Source organism: Vanacampus margaritifer, chromosome 6, assembly GCF_051991255.1.
Source record: "Vanacampus margaritifer isolate UIUO_Vmar chromosome 6, RoL_Vmar_1.0, whole genome shotgun sequence".
NCBI classification, from domain to species: domain Eukaryota; kingdom Metazoa; phylum Chordata; class Actinopteri; order Syngnathiformes; family Syngnathidae; genus Vanacampus; species Vanacampus margaritifer.
In genome coordinates, this window is record NC_135437.1 from 13,501,446 (window position 1) to 13,513,651 (window position 12,206).

At 39.2% G+C, this 12,206-nt stretch overlaps 1 protein-coding gene across 2 annotated transcripts in view; it reads left to right on the forward strand.

The window, feature by feature from the left end:
• Positions 1-2,470: 2,470 nt before the first annotated feature.
• Positions 2,471-12,206, forward strand: part of tubgcp6 (tubulin gamma complex component 6) — a 29,378-nt gene continuing 19,642 nt past the window's right edge. For both annotated transcript variants that reach the window (XR_013294574.1, XM_077568980.1), the window contains exons 1-10: positions 2,471-2,773; positions 3,032-3,110; positions 3,331-4,131; positions 5,021-5,184; positions 5,251-5,464; positions 7,592-7,750; positions 11,236-11,357; positions 11,431-11,494; positions 11,583-11,692; positions 11,774-11,865. Coding sequence is in view for 1 of the 2 variants with exons in the window: in XM_077568980.1 (XP_077425106.1) it covers positions 3,072-3,110; positions 3,331-4,131; positions 5,021-5,184; positions 5,251-5,464; positions 7,592-7,750; positions 11,236-11,357; positions 11,431-11,494; positions 11,583-11,692; positions 11,774-11,865 (1,765 nt within the window). In the remaining variant the exon portion in view is untranslated. The remainder of the gene's footprint in view (positions 2,774-3,031; positions 3,111-3,330; positions 4,132-5,020; positions 5,185-5,250; positions 5,465-7,591; positions 7,751-11,235; positions 11,358-11,430; positions 11,495-11,582; positions 11,693-11,773; positions 11,866-12,206) is intronic.

The window sequence follows — 12,206 nt, forward strand, 5'->3', positions numbered from 1 at the left end:
CTCATGGTTCAGCATATGCGGATTCACCTGTTTGCTGATTTTTTTTCTATCCAAATTTTTTCAAATTTTATCCAAGATTTTTGGCATGCACACAGCCCCCATTCTTTTGGGAAAAATAGCAAAAATTGTGTTTTTCAAATAATTATTTGGGTTTCCCAATACAAATGTTTCCAATGTGTTTCAATGGGTTTTTATTTTTGTTTATTTAGATTATTTTATTTATTAGTAGGGATGTAACAATATCCCAACATCACGATACAATATTATCACGATGTCACAAGTGAGGCAATATAAACAAGGTCAAAATATTGTTTAAAAAAATAAAAATAAATTTAACAGATGTGCTGCTTTTAATATCGTGACGATGACGATATTGTGGCCGTTTTGATATCATGATATTGCCGTTATCGTTACATCCCTATTTGTTATTATTATGTTATTGTGTATTGCTTTTTAGTTTTATTGCAGGTTTATCAGCTTTTTTCAAATATTTTGGGGGGTTTCCAAAAACATTTTCCCAATTCATTTCAATGGGTTTTTATTTTTATTTTATTTATTAGTATATTTTATATATTAATATTATTGTATTGTTTTTTTTATTGCAGGTTTATCACCTTTTTTCCAAATATGTTTTGGAGTTTCCAAAAACAAACAACAAAAACATAGAAAAAATCGCCAAAATGTTCCCAATGTATTTCAATGGGTGTCAATTATATGTGGATTTTCACTATTCACAGGCCAGCACGTGTTTTATAGAAGTGCACCAATGTTGATCGGCAGGGATCAATATTGGCCACGATTTACTTACTTTTGTAGGACTCATGATCGGCTGATACGCTGAGGGAAAAAAAAGAAAAAAAGATCTGATCCACCATTGCAGGTTTATGGGGGAAAATCAATCAGTAAAAGCTAGATAGACAAGTCAGACTTTTCAAAGATCGGTGATCGTTAAATCATTCCTTCCTGTTTGTATTTGTTTTACACAAAGTCCCAACTTAAAAGCAATTGGGGATTTGTACAACTCCGCCCCCACCAAGCAGCCAAGAAACTGTAAGTTTTCTTGTGTACAGTTATATTGAATACATGGACTCTCGCACACATTCCAAGGGGTTCTCTGTGGGGGTGCACACCACCATTTTAAAATCCCTGCTTGTCTATTTTACAAGACCAGGTGTTAAAACTTGACATGTTTATTTACCTCCCATTTGTATTCTTCTCATATTTTTTGCACAGCTGCCTCCAATAATATTGTCAGTCTTCATAAAGCACATGAGGCGGTCTAATAAAACAAAGCTTGGAGAAATGAGTTGAGAATATAAATAGCCGCCCGGCATCCCTGTCGTCCGCGGTGAAGGTTGACGAATGACTGCGAAAACATTAATTAGGCGCTGACAGCTAAGCATGAAATGGGAATAAAGAAAGATGAGGGGCCGAAATTGCCTCGTATTGACTTCCTAACAAGCACGAGCGCCTGCAAGAGGATCGCTGACGCATCGACGCTCACTTTTGAAGAGGTCAGGGATTCTTCTCATTGGTTGGTCAACGCAAAACTTGTTACTTGGGCTCGACCGATCAATCGGACGGTGTTAGCTCTTTTAAAATCAGCAAATATCGGCTGATTTGTATTTCTTTCTTTCTTTTTTTATACATTACAATATAAGACAATGACTATGGGCTGAAATATGTGCCCTATTTTGTTAATAGATAAATATTGATTCTGGACTTCTCCAGTTAATGTACATGTCACAGCTGTATGTTGTTATGTTGCGCGTTTATATAATATTGACGCTCTCAATAATTGCATGATTGCGATGGTATTGTGAGGTGGATTCAGTCAGGTAAATTCTCCACTGAAATCCGAGTGACCTGAACACTCAAATCGCACATATTTCCAGTTACTTTCAAAGTTTTTCAGTGCAAATGAGGACAATTACAGACGGCCTCCTTCCTTCAACGCTTCCCTCTCAACATTGCAGCCTCTCCTTCTGCACAGGACGCTTGTTTACCAGCTGGCAGCCTTTCACCTCCACCTGCTTCCAAACGCTCTAATTAGGCATTTCTCTGATTTTGAGGGCTACCTTTGGGGAAGAGTGAGGCAACTCAGTCTCGTTAGATGAATAATATATAAATGCATGTTCAGATGCTTGCATTTTAATCAAATTTGACTTAGTTTCTTTCATGAGTCAGCTTGCAGTAGTCTCTTGTGATTGCATGTTTTATATATATATATATATATATATATATATATATATATATAATCCACGCAAAGTATTTCAACGGAGTTTGCAAGTATACAATTTTTTTGACTACACCTGAATGCATCGTTGCCAAAGCGGGGTATACGACTGACGCAGCTGACCAATCAGTGTGGACTATGCAAGAACTCAGCCAATCGAGGCCAGCGTGACTTTTTGTTGTCCAATCACTTTCAATGAGGCGCGCCCCTTGGCTTCCCTTCCCAACCTCGGTGTTGAGACTTGCAGGATGGACGATATGAATGGCAGGATAGGCTAGCCTTTGACCATATAAAATAAATACGTAATTTTCTTTTCATACTCAAGAGCAAGAAGCCCAAATAATAAATGATAGTTTCGACACTGAGAACGGGGACTGTTACCGGGTTGGTAATGGGAAGCTCTTGGACCTAAGGATAGCTAAAAGATTGACGTGTGATGCTAATAAAAATAGTTAGCCTGTGCTAGCATGCTACAGGGAATATTGAAGCAAATGATACTCCCTGCAGAATGAACCGACAACACTCTACATCGTGAGGGTAAACAAATTATATTAAATCGCCTAATTCACTCGGAATTTATGCTTATGTGTTGCTCATGTTTTGATTTCGGCTAGTTTAGCTTAACGGTAGCTACAGCTAGCTGCCAAAGATGCATCATAAAGTATTGAACAGATGCCCTAAATACTTTAAATGTGGGATTTCGCATTGTTTAATTGGCAAAAAACAAATAATTTTTCATCTTGCCATGGGGTGTTGGATGTAGAATTTTGATGAATGTGATAATTATAATTTCAGCATCCTCTCTCCCTCATACTGGCCAGTGGATACTTCATTCATGTTCCACAGGCCAAGGCATGCACTGCAGGAGAACCAGGTATTTATTATTTATTGTTCTTTATTGCTATTGTTTTTATATATTATTATTATACTAGTTATTTAGTACAACCAGTTCAGGGTGTACCCCGCCTACTGCCCGAAGCCAGCTGGGATAGGCTCCAGCACCCCCGCGACCCTTGTGAGGAAAAAGCGGCCAAGAAAATGGATGGATGGATGGATAGTTATTTAGTATGTCATTTTTCTTTCTTGTCATCCAGATTGGAGGAAAAAGTGCCATCATGTACCCGAGCACTCAACATCCCAAGTCCGGCTACACTAGCAGCTCCAGCATCACAGATCTGCTGGCCGCCCTGTGTGACAGCAGCCTGGCTGGGGTGTCGTGGAAGCGTCGGGCCCTGGGCGGCGTCTCCAGAGAAGGCTTCCGCAAAGCTCTGAAGAGGCGAGCCTACGGCGCCCTGCTGTCCAAGCTTTTCCAAGATGGCGCCAAAGCACCCGCCGCCTCGCCCACGGCAAACTCGCCACCGAGGAACAGAGTCCTGATGATATGTTTTGACCTGAGGGTGGCGGGCTGCCGGGAGGAGGCTGAGAGGCTGGAGGAGCTGCTGGAGAAGCTTCCGGAAGGGGCCGCCTCGGGCCTCAATGAGGTGGAATCCGTCCTGGAGCTTCTTGTGCACCTGGCCGGCTCCTCGCTCCCGCCGCCGCCCTCCTTCAGTCGGGACTACATGAGGCGGGAGAGACCCGTGCTGCGGAGGCCCGCACCTTGGCCTTACCAGAGCGAGGAGCTGCAGAGGCTGGAAGCTCGCGCCTGGGGGCTGGTGTGCGGGGAGGAATGGGCGTCCGTGGAGCGCTTGTGTGGAACTCAGAGGTTGATGGAAGCTCAACCAGGTGCAGGCTTGATGACTCTCAGGACTAAAATGGACGCGGAGGAGAAATTTGAGAAGGAGACCAGGCTGAGCTTGTTCGGAGCCTTGCAGCACACTCGAACCTCAGACCTGGATATCAGACTGGACCTTCCTCCTGTGCCCTGCAATGTGGATGTAACTGGACTCGCCATCAGGGTAAATCTGTTTTTGTGCTATTGTTGTCAAAATTAGTGCGCTAATTTTTAGTTAATTTGAAGTTCCTTTAACGGCACTAATTTTTTTAACGCACAATTAATGACTTGAAAAGCCTGAACTGGGGGGTTTTCCAGTCGCAATGCAGCAGACACATCCACGTCGAAATTTAGTAGTACTATATTTAATAATAATGGCATATATTTATGGAGACTGTGGTCAATTTGTATTTTACAATTTTAAAAATGTGCAAAATTTCACAAGTTGTTTCATGCTAAAGGGTTAAATAGCTCTTAATATGATATACAAACGCAATTATGTCATCTAGTGGCAGAAAAATAACCAACTCAAATCAGTATCACACTCGTTTCTTACAGTACATTACATCTTTTTACTTTTTTACTAAATTTTATGAATTATTATGAAATTACTATATCAATGACTAAAACATGCAACCATATCATATTTTCCCACTTAAGTTGAAGTTTAGTATGAAAAATTAGCGATTTTTTTTTTAAATGTTCATTTAGAACAAATATAAAAGTTGAGATTAACCGTGAGCTAATTATTGAAGTCATGCGATTAATTACAATTTAAAAAATGTATCACCTGACACCCGTAAAAAAAAAATATATATATATATATATATATATATATATATATATATATATATATATATATATATATATATATATATATAAATTATTAAAATAAAATAAATACAATATAATATAGAATTATATAAATACTTATGTACAGTTGTTTTGTTTTTGGTTTGTTTCCAGCAGTAGTTGTTGTGGAGTTATTTCTTATCTTCAGTGGAATAGACCAAATGGTCCTAAGACCCCGAAAAGCTAATCTGGAGTCAAATACCTTGTGATGTCTGCTGCAGGTTCCGCCATGTTTGGATCAGTCTGACGATGAAGGCTTCCAGTCTGCCTCCAACCTGACGCCGGACTCTCAGTCGGAGCCCAGCCCCGTTCCAGAGTTGGATGTGTGGGAGGCTCTGCGGACATTCGAACCCGGCGTGCGCTGCTGCTGGGAGTCTGTCGGATGGTGAGGTTTACGTCTTAAAGCATCTGACGTAAAATGCAATCATTTACCCAACGCGTGTGCGACTAGGCCGCCCGGCAGGAGAGAATCTCTGTACCTGAGCGAGAGTGGCAGAGAGTCCTTCGACCAGCTCTACCGCCTGTGGGAGGGCGAGATGAGGGTGGTCAACGGCAGCGTGCCCTCCCCGCTCCTCCCGCTGCCCGTCGACTCTCAGGGCGAGCTGGTGGGCGACCTCCTGAACGTGCTGATAGGCGTGGCATCCACCACCTTTCCTCTCAACCAGGTACAACCCTCTCACGCTCATCTGTTAGTATCTAAGTGATGCGATGGTGGGGGTTATGGTTTTGAATTTGGATGAACTTCAGCAGCAGGCACCGTATAAGACCTATTGTCTCTTTTACGACAAATGAATCAACTTTTCATTTTGAAGGTCCAGAACCCAGAATCAGTGCCTGCTGTGAGTTAGAAAAAAAAAAATACCCTCAGACACCAGTTTGACTGATTGACATGACTTTCGTTGGTCATGTCTATCATAACAGAATCCCAAATGTCCAAAATGGATCAGGAAGTCATCCATTTTGATTTCCAACAGCCATTTTGCGTGAATTCCAGGCTCGTACTTGAACAACTCTGTCATTAGGAATTTGTGGGAATAGGCCCCAATTAAGTGCAATTATCCTTAACAGGTCGCTGATGCTAAATTGTAAAGCTTTTTAGCCTACGTCATGTAATATGGGTGGAGCATGTATCAAAGTTCGACAATCATTTCTAGGATTTTTCATGAAAAGGGCGAAGGCCCGTTTAATTCATTTCAGCCGGCCTTTATTTGGAACCCGATAGTTTTGTTGATTATATCTGATAAACACGTAGATCTGGGATGGGCAATTTAAATGCTGGAGGGGAGCATAATTTTTCATCAGTACTATTCCACTCCGGGGGCCACTTAGGACCAAGTACTTAATAACCAGGTGTAATGCAATTTTGGATATAGAAAAAATAGGTGCTCTTAATGTAGTTCATTGTTCATAATATTTCTCATTAATGCATGCATAAAAGATTCACTATTCACCAACAAAGGGTTTGAAGCAAATGACGAAATACGATTTTTTTTCCCCAGTGCAAAAAACTCTTTTGCATTCAAATGAACATCCCATAATGACAAAAAACACCAAGATTAAGTACAATAACTAATTTTGTGCTTTTTTTTTTAACAAAAATCAACTCACTCAAAATTTTTATATTATTGAACATTACGAATCCACCCAAAAATTATTAGGCCGATTTGCATTGTAGTATAGGGCAGTATAAGACCCAAAACAAAGCCATGTCTGCCATCTAGTGGTTAATGGTGATATTACAATTTGCAAGGATTCCCCCCCCTTTTTTTCTTCAATAGTTAGTTTTTTATTTGTCATTTCCTGAATGTACCCCCGTTTTTCGGGGAAAATATACAGCAAACATTTATCAGTGTTTTTTGATGAATTTGTCAAGATTTTTTTAATTTAAATTTTATTTCTCAATTCATCTAGGGGCCACTTAGAGTGTGGTTTGGACCGCCAATTGATCATCACTGACACTGCTAGTGTAATAAACAATTGGATGTTTGCAGTAGTTTAGAACAAAGCGTTTGTATTTTTTCTTGCTGTTTTTGAGCAAACAAACTTGGATTTCTCTTTTTGTGATTGGGTTGGTTGGTACTAAGGATGTTTGTGTTTCCGTAATATTTAGATAATTGTCGCTTCCTTAGATCTTAGCAAATGGTGAAAAACAAATCTTTGAGATCATATCTGCTTTGAACAAAATATGCAAATGACGTCATACAAACATTTATCCAGACAGCCGCTTATTTTGGAAGATCCTTTTTTGTTTGTCCCCTTTTTTCTTATCTTTGGGGTCTTGAATTGATATTTGCACTGCAAAGTTATTCCATGAACAGCAGAAAGCACAAGCGTATAAAAAATGCCATTAAAAATTCAACTCATTACAGAAAAAATTAAATCACCAGGGAGCTTCTTTTTTTTTTTTGTTACTTCCCCATAAAGATTTTATATACCTCCCTCCAGAAGATGAGAGTTATTCCTTTTTATGTCGTCTTTTGTCTCGTAGCGCGATAACATGTAGGCAGCTGCGCTCAACGCTGTCGCGTAAACTCGCGCAGTTGCTGTGTTGAGCAAAATTGCATTGCACCATATTGTGTCTCCCAGAAGAGTGCTGGCCAGCAACATCTCATAAAAAAAAAAAATCCATAAGAAGGACAACAAACACCGAAGAGCCGCTCTCATATTTTAATAAAGCACAAATCGCAATGGACGTGACGCTGTGGGAAATGTGATCTCTTCTATACAGACGGCTTATAAAACGTTATTAGTCTGAACAGGCTTCTGTATTGTTTGTGGATCGTCTTCTCAAGAGCGTTCAGTTCGACGTCCGCCCCGGCGTGTGCGTGTCGGGAGCCTCGCCGGAAAGCGTGTCTCGTCTTTTGGGGGAGCTGGCCCAGTACGGCACCTACTACCTGAGGCTCAGCCGCTTCTCGCTGCAGAGCCCTGAAAAGAAGGGCCTGGTCTTCCAGGTATGTTGTCACATGGTTTGCTGACAGGGTTATGTGCAAGGTTATTTTAGTTGACCAAAACACTAAAACGGTTTTGTTGTTTACAAAACTATAATTTTAGCAAAATAGTCTTTGGTAATTAATTTAATGCATGAGCCTTTGGGGGATGATTTTAAATGTGTTTTTAAGTATATTTATTTAACCGGAATAAGGATGTTTGAAAGTGTGTCACACAGAAGAAATGTCATCTAGCAGCAGCCAATAGAAAAGCACCTTCAGATGACGTCGCTCCTAGGTGACAATTTTGCTTGCTTGACTTTTGGCCCCAATGGCTCACCTCGCCTGCTTTTTCAAATAACTAGTTATTTTTCTCATTTTATCATGGTAAAAAAAAAAGAAAATTAATACTGAAACTAACTAAAATTAAGCTTTTTTTTCTTTTAACTCATTCACTGCCATTGACGGCTATAGAGGTAAAAAAATCATTTGAACTATTTCTATTAGTTTAACATTTTTCACACTTTTGTTAACAAGAGTATAAAAACCTACAATTTTTATTATTATTGTACATTTAGAACAGATATAAAATTTGTGATTAATCGTGAGTTAATTAGTGAAGTCATGCTATTAATTCTGATTTTTTTTTAAATAATCGCTTGACGCCCCTAATTTTTAATAATATTTTCTTTTAAAAAAAGATTAAAAATAAAAATATATTTTTTTTTTTTTTACTAAAAAAAGATTAAAAAATAGGATTTTTTTTCATAATTAATTCCATGACTTCACTAGTTAACTCATGATTAATCACAAATTTTATATCTGTTCTAAATGTACCCCCCAAATTTTTTTCCTAGGTTTTCATACTCTTGTTGACGTCTATAGCCGTCAATGGCAGTGAATAACTAAAACTAATAAAACTGACAGAATCACCCTGAAAACTAATTAAAACTAACCAAATTTAAAAAATAAAATTAAAAAATGAAATAAAATGAAAATTCCAAAACGTGCTAAGGGCTGGACTGACACAATAAAATCGGCCCTGGCATTTTCACTTGGGCCCGCCGGACGGGCCCAGCCCGACTCTTGCCCAACATCATGTAGTTCTACCACTGATGTTTATTGATGATGATTCAGTTTGCTACCTATATTCGAAATGGGAATGTAGGAAAACAATAATTGAAAAGCACTGTATCGGCCCCAAAAAAGGCCGGCCCACCGGGCATCTGCCCTTTATGCCAGGTGGCCAGTCCAGCCCTGTGTGTGGGGCACCGACCAGCTGACAATCCAAATTATTTATTCAGTCCCATCCAGCAGCAGAAATAAAAGCATTCAACATTAAGACGGCAAACCGAAAAGTTGAGTGCAGTCTCACACATGAGCGCGTTGAATCATTTCTCATGTTTAAATTAACTCAATTTGCATAAGACTCCACTGGCCAAGACAGGGCACTTCATGTAATTGTCAACAAGATTGTTGGAGTAAGATTTAATTGAACATGAAGTTGAGGGAAAACAAGCTTTTTAATTAACTCGGTTCTGCCATAATAAATTGATACAAATAGAACCATTTAAGCTTACCGAAACATGTCAATGCAGTGCCGTTTGTGATTAGTAATTAAGAATTACAGATTTGTTTTTAAATGCGCATTCTCAGTCATCTGCATTGAAATATGCAAATAGAACACTTCAATGGCAAATTATTATAAATTTTTTTGGGTGGTGTTGTTTTGACATCTTTCAAGCAGTTGTTCTAGGCCAAATTAGCTCTTCAAGTACCTCCGTCATGTAGTGATTTAAAGATTCAGTGGAAATGTAATCAATTTCCATTAAACTAGCTTTTATATTTAAACCAACAGCACCATCTAGAGGAGTAAAAGTGCTTCATGAAGCTTCATTTTCCCAACACTGTACGTACAGTCGGCGTAACTATAAACAGGGCTTTAAATGCCCCCCAAAAAAAAAGATCATGTAAAAGTGAATTATAACGTCTGTGACGTACCACTAGAGGGAGCGTAACACTGAAAATGTCTCTAGTAGTGAATAAACACACAATAACAACGAATATGAATACAAGGCATCTTCGCTTTACGGTCACGTAACCCAAATTTGTCTGTCCAACAGTAAGTACAGTGTCACTTAGTTGAGCGCGCCATCTTGTGCCGCTCCACAAACTCGTTCATTGTGGTGCGCCGCTTGCAGAGTTGCTAAATGAGCTGCCTCTGAATTAATTACCTCCAATTAACTTTTTTTCTCTCTCCCTCCTCTTCGGTGAGTAATGGATGGGGAGGCAAGGTACTGCAAAAACAGATGCCATTTTGCTCAGATTAATGCGAATTGTCCTTAAAGGGGAAGTCAACTCCCAAAAATGTTTTGGACAATAATATGTTCTATGCAGCCCCATTAGTCTAATTATGGTATTCTGGTTGATATTGTATTTAGTGGAATATGAGTTGAGCGGCAAAATCCAGGCATGTTTATCCATCTCAGGGGGCGGTCTTTTTTTTTGTATTGCTTTATTTAACAAATTGAAATCAAAAGCCAAAACATGGCAAACATTCACAACAATGTCACAATAACAGTCAAAGAAGGCATCTTAAACTAAGAAATATAAAAAACACCAAAATGAGAACACAATGTTAAAGTCTTGACAGCCGTCTTATTTTAAGTAGAGATGGACTTTAAATATACTTCTTTGTCTTTCAAAAACAGGGGGAAAAATAGGTTTCGACTTTACAAATTTACACTTATAAATATAAAACTGAGCAAGACATATTAAAAGATTAATCAAATATTATTTTTCAAATTAATTGTCATAGTTCAGAAATACCCCCAAAACCCTTTTTCATTTAAAAATATATATATATTATTTGATTAATCTTTTAACATGTGTTGCTAAGTTTTATATTCATAAGTGTAAATTTGTAAAGTCGAAACCTATTTGTTTCTGTTCATCGCAACCAATCACAGCTCAGCTTCAAAAAACAGGTGAGCTGTGATTGGTTGTTGCCTGAGCCCTGAGCAACTGTGATGTCATCTTCAGTCGACAGCAAGCGGCAAAATGGCCGCCCCATAAGATGGACAAAAATGGCTGGATTTTATTACATTTAAATCATACTCCACAAATGTATTATTAATCAGAATGTCATATTTAGTCTAGTGGCGTCACATCTAACATTATTGTCAAGAAATGTTTAAGGTTGACCTTTACTTTAAAAAGAAAAAAGTCCACGTTTCTAAAAATAGCTTTTCAGTGAATGTGGTACTGTGACTAACTAAGAAGAGCGAAGAATGTCAACATTTGTTTATTTAAACTGAACATGATACTTGTTTCTTCTGTACTAAATTTGGTTTAAAAACAAAATAGATTGTGTTCAATGGAAAAAAAAGAAGAAGTGTGTCATCATACCGTCACTAATACCAGCCAATGGCTGTTGCCTTTCTCAGCCTGATGACTCCATGTAACGTTTAAGAACGTGCCATACAACAATGTTTGCGTGTGTTTCGAAGGCGTTCACAGGCGGTCTGAGGAAGTACTTGCATTACTACAGAGCTTGCGTTCTCAGCACGCCTCCCACACTCAGCCTGCTGACCATCGGCTTCCTCTTCCGCAAAGTCGGACAGCAGCTCAGGTGAAATTCCGACCTCTTCTTTTCGTTGCCCGTGCGATCGGATGTTAACCAGCCGCTCTTGCTTTCATCTCAGGTACCTGTCAGAAGTGTGCGGCGTGGACGGGCCTCCGGGTGGCGACCGGCCCGCCTTCCCTGCGGTAAATGGCTTTTCATCTGCAAGCGAGCGACATGTTGGCTCTCGTGCGCATTTTCCCAAGGCTCAAAGGCGCTCGGCGTTGCTTTCAGGGCGTGAAGCTGCTCTCCCACCTGTACAACGAAGCCCAGAACAACTGCAGCAACGAGAACTACCCGGTGCTGCTGTCCCTCCTCAAGAGCAGCTGTGAGCCGTACACCAGGTCAGCGCTCGCCATCGTCGTGGTGTGTGGGAAAAATTTCCCCGTTGATTGTCTGGAATCGTGCGTCATCTCTTTTATCAGGTTTGTGTCCGATTGGGTGTACAGCGGCGTGTTTCGAGATGTTTACGGCGAGTTCATGATCCAAGTCAATGAAGACTACCTCGGCTGCAGAGGTATTTTATTTCAATAGTTGTTGAAGATTTTTAAGACAATTCAGATTTTTTTTTTAATTTATGTTTAAAATGATAGAATTAGGTTATAAAAATATGTTCATCTCATCCTTGCTGATGTCAATGTTTGTGTAACACTTAAGGCATGTTACTTTCATTAATAAATTAAATCATTTAACCAGAGACTGCCTCCGCAAAATTTATAGGGATAGACCAATTATCGGCCGATTTTCAGCATTTTGACAAATCTCGGCAACGGTCAATTTGAAGAATCATATGGCCGATAATAGATCCATTAAAAAAATATATATATATATATATATATTATTATTTATTTATTTATT